General features: G+C 24.8%; 8 protein-coding genes across 8 annotated transcripts, besides 2 other annotated features; 3 read left to right on the forward strand and 5 right to left on the reverse strand.

Annotated features, from left to right (window-relative positions):
• Nucleotides 1–436: part of a repeat region that runs on past the window's edge.
• Nucleotides 437–586: 150 nt separating this feature from the next.
• On the forward strand, nt 587–1354 carry EHI_045220 (uncharacterized protein; the record flags this gene model as incomplete). The annotated part of the gene is made up of 1 exon (XM_652227.1): nt 587–1354. One exon carries the CDS (start codon nt 587–589, stop codon nt 1352–1354), a length of 768 nt encoding a protein of 255 aa, XP_657319.1.
• Nucleotides 1355–1371: 17 nt separating this feature from the next.
• On the reverse strand, nt 1372–1917 carry EHI_045230 (uncharacterized protein; the record flags this gene model as incomplete). Its single annotated transcript, XM_652226.1, has 1 exon — nt 1372–1917. One exon carries the CDS (start codon nt 1915–1917, stop codon nt 1372–1374), a length of 546 nt encoding a protein of 181 aa, XP_657318.1.
• Nucleotides 1918–2116: 199 nt separating this feature from the next.
• Nucleotides 2117–2773, forward strand: EHI_045240 (uncharacterized protein; the record flags this gene model as incomplete). The annotated part of the gene is made up of 3 exons (XM_652225.1): nt 2117–2193; nt 2261–2380; nt 2440–2773. 3 exons carry the CDS (start codon nt 2117–2119, stop codon nt 2771–2773), a joined length of 531 nt encoding a protein of 176 aa, XP_657317.1.
• Nucleotides 2774–2845: 72 nt separating this feature from the next.
• EHI_045250 (thioredoxin, putative) lies at nt 2846–4303 on the reverse strand (the record flags this gene model as incomplete). The annotated part of the gene is made up of 1 exon (XM_652224.1): nt 2846–4303. The coding sequence occupies one exon, from the start codon at nt 4301–4303 to the stop codon at nt 2846–2848; it is 1458 nt and encodes a 485-aa protein (XP_657316.1).
• Nucleotides 4304–5605: 1302 nt separating this feature from the next.
• EHI_045260 (DIM1 family protein, putative) lies at nt 5606–6100 on the forward strand (the record flags this gene model as incomplete). The annotated part of the gene is made up of 2 exons (XM_652223.1): nt 5606–5785; nt 5852–6100. 2 exons carry the CDS (start codon nt 5606–5608, stop codon nt 6098–6100), a joined length of 429 nt encoding a protein of 142 aa, XP_657315.1.
• Nucleotides 6101–7007: 907 nt separating this feature from the next.
• On the reverse strand, nt 7008–7562 carry EHI_045270 (GTP-binding protein, Ras family; the record flags this gene model as incomplete). The annotated part of the gene is made up of 1 exon (XM_652222.1): nt 7008–7562. The coding sequence occupies one exon, from the start codon at nt 7560–7562 to the stop codon at nt 7008–7010; it is 555 nt and encodes a 184-aa protein (XP_657314.1).
• A 279-nt stretch (nt 7563–7841) lies between these two features.
• EHI_045280 (RNA recognition motif domain containing protein) lies at nt 7842–8971 on the reverse strand (the record flags this gene model as incomplete). Its single annotated transcript, XM_652221.1, has 2 exons — nt 7842–8353; nt 8548–8971. 2 exons carry the CDS (start codon nt 8969–8971, stop codon nt 7842–7844), a joined length of 936 nt encoding a protein of 311 aa, XP_657313.1.
• Nucleotides 8972–9291: 320 nt separating this feature from the next.
• Nucleotides 9292–10713, reverse strand: EHI_045290 (calpain family cysteine protease, putative; the record flags this gene model as incomplete). Its single annotated transcript, XM_652220.1, has 1 exon — nt 9292–10713. One exon carries the CDS (start codon nt 10711–10713, stop codon nt 9292–9294), a length of 1422 nt encoding a protein of 473 aa, XP_657312.1.
• Nucleotides 10714–12118: 1405 nt separating this feature from the next.
• Nucleotides 12119–12543: part of a repeat region that runs on past the window's edge.

The following is a 12543-nucleotide window of genomic DNA, read 5'->3' on the forward strand; positions in this document are numbered from 1 at the left end:
CTATCATTTAGGTTTGTCTTGCAAAATGAGGAAAGCACTTCTTTGCTTTATTTTTCCTATTAAGGTTTTTTCAAACTTCTTCTGCTTATTTCTTCTTTTTAAGCCTTTGTTTGTTTTCTGCCTTAATTTTAAGGAATTTCATTTTTCTTATTTTATGAATGGAAGAAGGAATCATTTTATTACTACTGTATTACTTTGACTAATCTTCTTTTTAGTCTTATTTTGACTAATTTTCTTTTAGTCATACCCACACTTCAGTAGATTCTTATATTACATCCATGTAATATTCTACTGTATTCTCTTGCTGCACCCTTTGCAGCTTCCCTAATACATTCCTAATTCAAAGGCACCGTCATAACCAGATAATAACTGGGAGAGTCGAAGTATGAATTTGTACTAGGGTTTATGTGTGGTGTTTCAGACGTGCCACTTTCGATCTAATAACTAGATTATATAAAATAAAATCATGTTGTTATATTCAAAGAATGAAATTTTAAGGAATTATGATAAGAAAAATTCTGAAAAGAAATGAAATGAAAAAAAAAAAGAACTTAAAATAATCATTTTGTGTTTTTAATAACAAATCATGTCTAATAAAGCAATTCTTCCTTCATTTACAGTTGGAGCACCATTACCAACACAAACAAGTTTACAAGTACCAGAAAACCAAATGCATTTTCTTGAAGTAAGTAGAGTAGAAATGTATACTAATGAAGAATATGAAAAATATTTACAACATAAAGAATGGACAAGATCAACAACAGATAATTTAATGGAATATGTAAAACAGTATGGAATGTGTTGGGAAGTAATTCATGATAGATTAGTTGTATATAATGAGTTTAGATTAACAGTTGATGCTGTTATTGAAAGATATTTACAAATTGTATTAAAGTTAGCACAAGTACGATTTGTTGAAAAATATCCACCAAGTATGTTTATCCATCCATATGATTTCTTTCCATTTGACCGTAAATATGAAGAACAAAGAAAAGAAGATGGAATGAAAAATTTATTAGAACATGTTATAGATAATCCACAAGCAAAACTATTTCTTCCACCAAGTATATTAATAAAGAAAGAAGCAGATTCAATAATGGATGATACAACTGGAAGTTATGCATTATTAGACTCATTACCTAGTGGAGTATATTCAAGATTTCAATTATTATCCGAGAAAACAGAATTATCTAAATTGGCATCATATTTTGAAAAAGACACTTCATTAAATCTTTCATTATTAATTTATCCAGACGATGAATTTGCTAAAATATGTGAAAATATTAAAGATACATTTCATAAAATCGAAGAATATAAAAGAAGAATGGAACAAATTAAAAGAAAATCAGAATAATAAATTAATTAATTATTCTATTGTTCAAACCCAAGATAAAATGAATGAAAAAGAAATGTAAACACTTCTTCATCAAAAAGAATTATTGATGTTTTTTCAAAATTAAATAAATACTTTGAATCTTTCATATCTACTACTAAATATCTTTCATTTTTCTCTAATTCATTCAAAAAATGAGAATTTATAGTACAAATTGCTATCCATTGTTTTGAGTTACATTCATCAGGATTTGCATAAATATTTTGTTTAATTAAATGAAATTCAATAATATCATTTTCTTTACATTGTAATTTATTTTGAATAATTTCTTTAATTTTTTGATCAGAATAATCTTCATTATTACATAAACAATTAATAAATCCCCAACATTCTTGATTAATAACTGGTTTATACCTCTTTTCAAAAATAATTTTATTTTGATTTTTTAAAATAACTCTAATAAAATCAGGATTATTGTGTTGAATTCTTTGATAAGATTCCCAAGTAATTGTATTATTTCTTTTTTTTAAAGTAGTGATATTAAATTGTAATACTTCTCCTTTTTTAATACATTGAGTTTCCATTTAAAATTAAATAAACATTGTCATTCAAAGTTTGTTATTTAATACATCAAACAAAAATTAAAAATAAATATAAAACTAGGGTTATAAAAATAGTTTTTGTAATGTTTTATCTTTTAAAAATATTTCATTCTTCATCAATTTCTTTTTGCTGTATCTTTTTTTAGACTTACACAAAAACAGTACTAAAAATTATTAGTTCATGACGTCTTCCAAAGTTGATGTTGAACATGAATTTTATCCTTGTTGTCTTACTTGGACTACTATTCCAGTAATTTCGTTTGTTTTATTAAAAATAAAAAGATGAAGATGTTCTTAATAAAAAGAATTAATTCTCATGTATTAGATGGTTTTTTCCATTTATTGGACATACAGCAATATGTGATATGGAAGGCATACACCATGATTATAGTTTTCCACATATTATACACTCAGGTAAACAAACTATTTTAGGAAGAACATTTAAGTTTGTTAGTCTAATGAAATGTTAAAAAAGAAGAAGAAAAGAATATTTATTGTTTTAAGATATCTTCCAATTATTTATGGAGAAGGAATAAACGACAATGACTTTAAAGAGGCAATTGATAAAGCAAATAAAAAATGGAAACATGTAATGCACAAATATATCATTGATAATTGTCATGATTATTGTGTAGATATTTTAAATAGTGTAAAATACAAAGGGAAATCAAATTGGAATGATTTTACATTGGTATTTGAAATATTTTTCCATTCAATTTATGTTAATAAAAAACGACATCTTGCAACATATATTCCTTCATTATGTTTATGGACATTTATATTTCTTTGTGTAATCGGTTTCATTATAGTTTTACTGTATCAAAACCACGTTTTTTAATTGTACTTTTTGTTTAACATTTAACTTTTTTTATTTAATATAATAATAATTTGTTTTCAATTGATTTATTATTTAAAGTTCTTTTAATGGACTTTTATAATGTTCTAATGGATATGGCTCTTTATGGTATGAATGGCTTGGAGTTTCAAATAAATTATACATCGATAATTTATTTATTGAATAGAACGTATTTCTTCTTATAAATTTATTTATTCCTTTTTCATCACCATAACCAGATATTTCATTTGGTTTATGATCACTTCCTCTAAATACTAAAATAGTTGGCATGTTTCTAAATGTCATATTAACCATTACATCTTCTGTAGAAAGATCAACACTTCCAAATTGAATATTTGGAACATTTTCAAGAGCTTTTGCATTCTTTGCAAAACATGAAAAAGAATCATCTAAATCCCTATAGTAAACATATAAACAAATATCTTTGTCTTGGTTTATAAATTTGTCAAATGTCTCTGCTGTAAGTTCATTAATAAGAGAGTCTTGTTGAATAATTTTACTTGAACGTATTGTTGGTTTTATTTGATTATTCATCACTTGATCAACCCATTCACTAACACTTGTTTGATCCCAATTACCAAAATAGTCATATACAATTCGTTCATTGCATGTAATAATTCTGATGTGATTAGTTTGTGGAAATATTCTTTGAATATTCTTTCCATAAATACTTTCTCCAAAATTATTTGAACCTAATGCTACATAAAAACCAAGTAATTTTCCCCAATATTTTTCTAATGAATTTGCTAAAACAATTCCCTCTTTAAATTCTGTTGAATAAACAATAACATAACGTGCTTCATACAATTTCATTTGATTTTCTAATTCTGGTGAATATGTAGTATATGGATATGTTATGTGTTGCATAAGATAGAATTTAAGGTAATCTCCAACATCATCAATACTTAATGTTTTCTTTATATATTTAGTTGGGTCAAATACTGACCTAACATAACTATCTATTTTCATAGCTTTTTCATATGACTTAATATAATACACAAACTTGACTCTTTCTGTAAAATATGGCTTTAATACTTGTTCCAAAAAATTAAAATTTATTTTAACAACCGTTTCATTACTAAATCGTACAACAATTAAAACATCACTCTCATATTGAAGGTCTTCAATATCATCTTCATCAGTTTTACTAAGCAAGTCTGACATACATCGTACAATCCATCGTTGAAGAGTTGAAACTTTTTTTTGTCCATCAAAAGAGCTAAATAAAATACCTTCTCGATACAAATTGACAATAGGAAATTGATTATAATTGCAATCATTATTACTACAATCTACGTTGACTATTAGTAATTCTGGGTGATTTGTTTTCTCTTCTATTTCAAGTTGTTCCATTACGGGTTTTAACTCTTTACAATGCATACACCATGATACTGAATAAAATACAATAACATATTTATTGTTTTGAACTAATTCATCAACTTCATTTTGACTATAAACGCTAAGTGAAGTGGATTGATAAAAAAGAATGGAGAGAATGAGTATAATCATCATCAATTTATTATTTTCAGATTCATTCACCTTTTCTCATTTTTAATAAAATATTTTTAATAACGAAAATAATATTTGTCTTTTAATTATGCTTTTTGTTGTTTAATGGAATTTTTCATTATTCACATTAGTCAAATACTACAAAAATATGAAAATAGTTTATTGCAATGATATTTACTTTAGGTTAGCTAAGTTTTAGTAGATTGGGATTAGTTCATAACTGTATTAGACTTATTTTGTTAAAGGGAATATTGAAACTAAATACAAAACCAAAAATATTGTAAAAAACTACCAAATAAAATGGTGACAACAAGTAAGTTGTTATTCTGAAACTAAAACACTATTAATTTAAGGTGGCGTTTCCGTCTCAAAAAGAAGAGTTAAGGTAATACCTAAGACAAATAGAATATAATTAACTATACATAAAATACTTCTCAATAAATAACTTGAATTAGTTAATTTATTATAAAGAAACATCATTATTGATTTACAAATACTAAACTAATAAAAAATACTTTCTTTCCATTACTTATAGTACAATACACAATAATTTTATATTAGAATTAAGGAATTATGATAAACTTTCAGTATTAATACAGCTAGCTATAATAGTAACTGGTTTTAATTAAGTCTTATAAAAACTCTGAATAAAACCCAATGAAAAGAATACTATAAACATTTATTTATGAATTTTATTGGTACTCTTCAAAAAAAAAAATAAATATAACTTTTATCACAATAAACAACTTAATTCTCTTAAGCAACAATTAGGCATAAAACTAAGTTACTCTATAAAAAAATTCATACTTGAAATGATATAAAAATAATATGAATTATATGAAAATCATAAACCTTAAAAACATATAGACTGTATTCACATTATATGTATTAATGTTAATTCAATAATACAACTATTCATCATTATTATAAAATTTGATTATTATTGAAATAATGTGTTTTAATTAATGAGGTAATATAAAATAATCAAGCAATTCAGAATTATGATGATATAATGAATAATACAATAAAACTATAATAATCAATGAATAAAAAGAAATACTGAATAAACTTATGTTCATACTTAACACCAAAACACTAAAAACTGTATAAAATAATTAATGGTTTATTATTTTTTTTTTTGAATAGGGATATATTTACATTCTTATATAGAACAAATAAAATACAAACACATTAAATGTACAGTGATTTAATACCAAGTATAGACTATCCTCAAAACTAATAAGACAATTGTTCCTTTTTTCCAAATCTTTTTAGGAAAGGAAAATTAGGAACTTGTAATTTATAATGGCTGATTCATTAATTCATCTACGTAACGCCTGGCAAGTTGACCAAGCAATTCTTGCTGAAGAAGAAAAGGTTGTGATCATACGATTTGGAAGAGACTATGACCCTGAATGTATGCAAATGGACCATCGACTAGCATCAATCCAAGAACAAATTTCAAGGATGGCTGTTATTTATGTTGTTTGTTCATTTTTGATTGTTGTAAATAACCAAATAATAAGAGTATTAGTGATACTTAATTTTTAGGTTGACATTGACCAAACTCCTGACTTTAATGTTATGTACGAATTATATGACCCAGTTACTGTAATGTTTTTTTACAGGAAGAAACACATCCAAGTAGATTTAGGAACAGGAAATAATAATAAAATTAATTTTGTTATTAATAATAAAGAAGACTTAATCACTATTATCGAGTGTGTCTATACAGGAGCAAGAAGAGGTCGTGGTATTGTATTTTCACCAAAAGATTTTTCAACAAAATACAACTATTAAAATACTTAAATTATAATTAATTGGTTTATTGTCTTTTTTTTTATGATGGATATAATCAAATTAAGTTCTGTGATGTTAAACGGATTATGGATAAATCTCTTTCTTATTACCTTATAAGTTCGACTTGAGTTATTTATTATACTTTGTTGATTTAGAAATTTAAACTACGTTCATTCTTTCAATAGAATAAACTTTTTACTCTACTAACAATGTTAATAATATTATATACATTGTAAGTTGTGAATTTTGTTCGTCTTACAATTACTTTTTCCTTAATTCTCTTTTAAATACAACCCTTTAATTTAAGATTTGTGTGTAACCATCCTCTTTCTTGTTTAATGATTCTCTATTTCATAATTCTTTATTTTCTTTAAAACAATATTCAAAGTGTTGTTTTTATTTAATCAATCTTCGTTGTTCTTTCTTTCATTCTAATTTAATTATTCTTATAAAACTTTTAAATAAAACCAATTGTTGATTATATAAAACCCCCTTATTATTAAAGTAAATAAATATTACTTCTTTTTAGTTTAAGGTTTGTAAATAAATATTCTTTAGTACTTAAAACATTAGTCAGGATATAGATTATTACTCATTTTATTAAAAAGAATATTTTTTTTTTCATTATGTTGTTTATTCTAATGGAAAAGAAATTTTATAAAAAGAATAGCACCCAATACTCATAATACAGAAGGTTTATTTTAATAAAAATTATTCAATAGAATCTTAAACAAATAACATAAAAAGAAAGAGAATTAAAATAAATCTTTCAAATATTATTTTATACATAAAAAATGAAATAATAAAAAAAGAATAAATCTTCACTTAAATTCTACACAGTAAATCAGTTTTAATTTTTCCTTTTTAAAAGAAGAAAATTTAATTTAATTAAAGAAAATAAAAAGAATTATAAATATGTACAATGACTCTTCTCAACAGAGTCTGAATTTGTTTCTTTATTGTCTATTAAAAGCCAGTCATAAGCAGCTTGAATAAAAATTGATATAATATCTATATTTTGATGTAAAAGTGATACTTCATAATATTTTGAGTTTAATTCTCTCACATATTTATAAATTTCATTTTGGTCAATATGTTTTGGTAAATCTGCCATAGTACCACAAACAATCCAAATAACTTTATATTTTAAATAGCTCTCAACTTCTTTTTGTAATTTTTTCATTGTATTAAATGACTCTTTATTTCCTAGAGAAAATACACATATGATAACATCAACCTTTGACTCCCCAGCTATCCACATAATTCCTCCAATTGTTAGACTATCAATAACATCAATATAAATCATGTTTTGATCTATATAAAATTTTCTTAAATAACGTTCACTTAACGTAGGGTCTTGAACCAAAACAATATTGTCCTCTCCAAAACTTTTAGCAATTGACGATTTTCCAACTCCATATGCACCAATAAAACAACATACCATTCGTTTTATTTCTTCCATTTGATTTACCACCAAATTATTTTTATTAAGTTATTTTATTAATTCTTTTAAGTTATTTTAAAATAATAATCATAATCAATATTCTTAATATCATCTTCAATGAGGAAACTGTAAAAATTCAACTAATAATACCCACTTGTCTCTCAAAACAATATAAATTAGTAAAAAGAAAGAATAAATAATAATAATTAAAGGGTTTTTTCTAATTTTAAAATGAACCATTAAACAAAATATAAAAAAAGATGTTGTTGAATAAATAAAAACACAGACAAAGGCTGTTCATTGATAAGGTCCCCATACTTCATCATCTAAAAATGAAAATGTATGTTTATTAAGAATATCATCTTCAGTTACATCAGTTAATGATGAATTGTCATCATCATCTAATTGATGAATTAGCTTTTCATAATTCTTTAATAAAGGTGAATCTACTTTCCTTATATCTTTAATATTTGGTCTTACAAGAACTTCATCATATCCTTCAGTTAAATATTCTGATGATGTAAATGATCCAAATGCCATTAATAATGATTGAATCAACGAACCAGTAGAATCATCAACAAAAATTTCTTTAAATGACCTTTTTGTTGATGGTTCTTTTTTAATTTCCATATATTTATTTGTTTGTTTTACTCTGTGAAGTCTTCTACTTTTTTTTGATTCAAGTGTTTCACTGTATTGAATTATTAATTGTCCACCATCCCAAAACTTTCCATTTTCATTTTTTAAAGCCAACCCTGCAGATTTTTCATCAGTAAATTTAACAAATGCATATGGTGGAAAATTAGCTCCTAAAAATGTAAATATTTAAATTAATTTCATATTGAATTTTCATTTGAAAACAATTTTAATAAATTGTTACTAATTTAAACTATTAATAAAATTCATCTCAAAGAACTTGTTCTTTTCTTATTTGTTCTTTTTTTAATTGAACAACTTTTGATATAATATCTTTTTTTACTAATACTTTATTATAAAAACAAACCTTTTCCAACAACAGTTACTTTCTCAACTAGTCCATAAACACTAAAATGATCATAAACACTTGTATCATTAGCATTACAATTTTGAAGTCCAGTAATATATAATGTCTTTTTGTCTAAATCTGAATCTCGTATTTGTGTTGATTTAGCCCATTCAATAATCCAATGATGTTCATTGATAATTTCTGGTACATTAGAAAAACATTTTTGTGCTTCAAGTGGTGTTTTAAAACTAACAAATGCACATCCTTTACTCTTTTTTGTCTCTCTATCACAAACCATTGTTACTTCTTCTACTTCTCCATATTGATTACATACTTTTTTTAATATTTCTTCTTTCATCATAGGCCCTAATCTTGCAAAGAATAGAGTAGCCATAGGTGCACTATTTTCTCGTTTACCATATCTATTTAACACTCCAGACATCCTCTGTCTTAATTTTTAATATAATTTATTCTTAGTTTGTTTTTTTCTCAACTCTAATCCCCTATTATTCCTATATTTCCCGATATTTTCCCATTTTCTTCAGTTTCTGGTTTCTTTTTTTTTTCGTTTCATTGATTATTTTGTTTTTCTTTGTTTAAAATCATCTTTTTTGATAAAAAAAGGTTTTTTTTTTCATTAATTTATATCTCTTTTTTTTTTATTTATAAATATTTATAAAATTTAAAATAACACAAAATAAATTATTTTTATGTTATTTCAATGTAAATAAATTCTTGAGATGACAAGAAAGAATTTTAATCTTATTTTTTTGCCACACAATCTGGACATAATTTCTTTTGACCTTTTAACCCAAATTTTCCTCCAAGTTGTTTACCACAATTATCACATTTAAAGCACTTTAAATGGAATGATCCAATTTTAGTTTTAGCTATTCCTTTTGCTGGTAATAGTGCTCCACATGCTTTACATTTTTCTGCATTCTTTGAAGCTTCTTTTGTTATATAATTAATTTTTTCTGTAGCTGGAATACCAACAACAGCACCAATCTTAATATTATTCCCTGATCTAAAAGAAAGAGTAAACTTAAATGGTAATTTACTCACACAACTTTGATGTGTTTCAACAATCATTCTATGGTTTCCACTTCCTAACTTCATCTTTTTACCACATAAATTAGATGAAATAACAAAAGTCTCTCCAGAATCACCTCCAATAGGTTGTTCATTATCATCTATTCCCCACATTCTAAATGCAATTTTATTATCACAACGAGGTTGTGATATTGAAACAATACATTCACCCTTTCCTTCAAAATTAATAGCCATTTGTTTATCAGTCATTTCAACATCAACACTGTTGAAACAATCCCAATCTTTTTTATAAAATACAACAGTAAGCTCATCAAAGAATTTAACAAAATCACCGATTTCCATAAAGTAAATTCCATCATTTACTTCAACAACTTCTAACTTCTTTTTCATTGATTCTGTCCAAGCAGGGTCATCATCTCTCCATTTACCTTTCCACTCACAACATCCCCATGGATTTCTAATTTTCAATAATTTAATTCCATCTACTTCATAAGCTCCAATGAGTGTATATGCATGATTTTCTACTAATCCATATTCTTTTTCAATATCAATACCAGGTGTATCAGGTACATTAGCAACCATACAATATTTCTTTTTATCATAATCTGCAATTTTTTTAAATAAACGATTAACGTCTGTTTCTCTGGTAGATATACGTTTTACTGGCATTCCTGTTAAATCACTTAAAGCTAAGAATGGAATTCCTCCTTCAATTTCTCCATAACTACCAACAACTTTAGCGTATGCCTTCTCTAATAACATTACCCATAATTCATCTCCATTATTATGGCTAAAAAATGGTTGGCCATTATTACAAGGAATTAAATCATCAATAACAATATGTCTTTCTTTTCCCATATAGAAAAGAGTTATTTCATATTTTCCATTTCCACATGATTTGATCATAGTCTTAATTCTTTCAGGAAATTCTGATAAAGAAGCTAAAGCAGCCAAAAAGTAACAGTCTCCAAGACATCCTTGTTGAATGTCTAATGGCTCAATTCCATTTTCATATAATTGTGGATGTTCCATATATTCATTTGGTCTTAAAAATGTTAATGAAGATGGTAAAATACTATCAATTTTACCAATACTTCTTAATTCAGCTGGAAATTCATCGTCAGTAAACATGAAGCTTATTTATATTTTTTAGTTTTTTGTTTTCATTTTATTATTCTATTTTTGGATATTCTTTTATTTTTATACTATTTTTAATTTACTTAATATGTTGTTTTATATAACGATAAAATTTTAAAAATTTAAAACAAAATAAACAATAAAGTCATTTACACCTTAGTTTTGATAGCAAGAACAGTGTTACAAAGAGGACACTTATAATGAATATCTTTTGAAAAGTCAAACACAAGTGGTATCCAGAAACAGAATACACATCCAATACAGAATAAAATTAAGGCTAAAACATATGCAAATATTCCACACTTGTACTCAACTATTGAATGAACTGTTTTGTTACAGGTCGAACAATACATTTCAATAGATTCAGTTGTACTTAAAATTGGTTGATTTTCACTGTATGACATAAACAAATTGATTTTTAAGATTTTTGAAGGTGAGAAAGTGGAAGTTAATGTTAATTTCCTTTTTTATTCATAAATAAAAACCACCTTAAAAACAATTTAATTTTTTTTTTTTTGTTATTTTTTAAACAAATTAAACGATGACTCAAATATTAATTAATGGAAGTATTTAATAAGTATTTTACTTTTTTTTTAATTTGAGTTTCTCTATTGAAATTTACATTTAATAATTTGTTCTTATTTTATTTATAAATAATTGTTATTATTTACGTTGGATTTGAGCATTATACTGAGTGTGGAGAGTATTTTTCTATTTAATATATAATTAATGAGAGTTAAAAGAAGAGGTCCATTACCAGGTATGTTTGTAGCATTTATTCATCTCATTGTAAAAACTAAAATTACATAGAGAAAATTTGTGTTATTAGTTATAACTTATACATTAATGGATATTATATTACTTATTGTTAGGTATTAATCTATTATTTTCTTTGTTTGGTTTTATGTGTGGATTTGATCTGGTTGTATGAGTCAAATAACAATACTTCATATTGGTGTTAAGGGGTGTATGGTTTGTTCGTTTAAATATTTAGAAGTATGTTTTAGTCTTTATAAACGAATTGTAACTTATATTCTTCTTAAGAACTTTTTTGAAAGATTGGTGAGAATGATGTTCATTAGTCAATAATGCCTCAACATTTCCACATTTTGAATAACTGACAATTGTTCAATTTGCTCCAACAGAAAGAAATATTTTGTTTATGAATCTAAAATCTAATTTAATTAGAAGGAAATTTGAACTAATTAAATATTATTTAAAACTTACTCCCTCCTCAAAAAAATTATTAATTGACTTTTTTTCGTTATTCAAGAATTAATTCAAAGCATAAAACAAATAATATTGTTTTTGTTATTGAACAAATCCTTCGATTCTTTTAAAGAAAATCAAACAACACAGAAACAAAACATTCAAGGAGATAGAAATAATAATAAATAATAAAGCAATTAATTAAGTATTAATAGAACTAGCTTCTATTGTTAATGGCTTAGGGGAGACTAATCCTGTCAATTTGTCTTCAAGCAACTCTATGGAGTATGTTTGGTTGTGATTGAAGTAGTATTCAATGACATCCATCATGTTTTTAATTATAAGGTTTTTAGCTTATTTAATGATGTTAATGTCAATTTTTAATTCTTTAATTAATTTAATACTTGAGTTATTTATTAATCCATTTATTGAGATTACTACTGGTATTGTTTTGACTTATTTTAACTTTTCTATTTTCATTAGAATATTCTTTAATTCCTTATACTTATTTCTTTTCTTCAAATACACTCCATTAATATTGTAATATTCATAGTCATATCAAATATTAGACCCGTTTTATTCTTTTTATCTATTATATATATCTAGTATTTTGTG

The sequence above is a fragment of the Entamoeba histolytica genome, genomic scaffold (genome assembly GCF_000208925.1).
Source record: "Entamoeba histolytica HM-1:IMSS scf_1104750516975 genomic scaffold, whole genome shotgun sequence".
NCBI lineage: Eukaryota > Evosea > Mastigamoebida > Endamoebidae > Entamoeba > Entamoeba histolytica.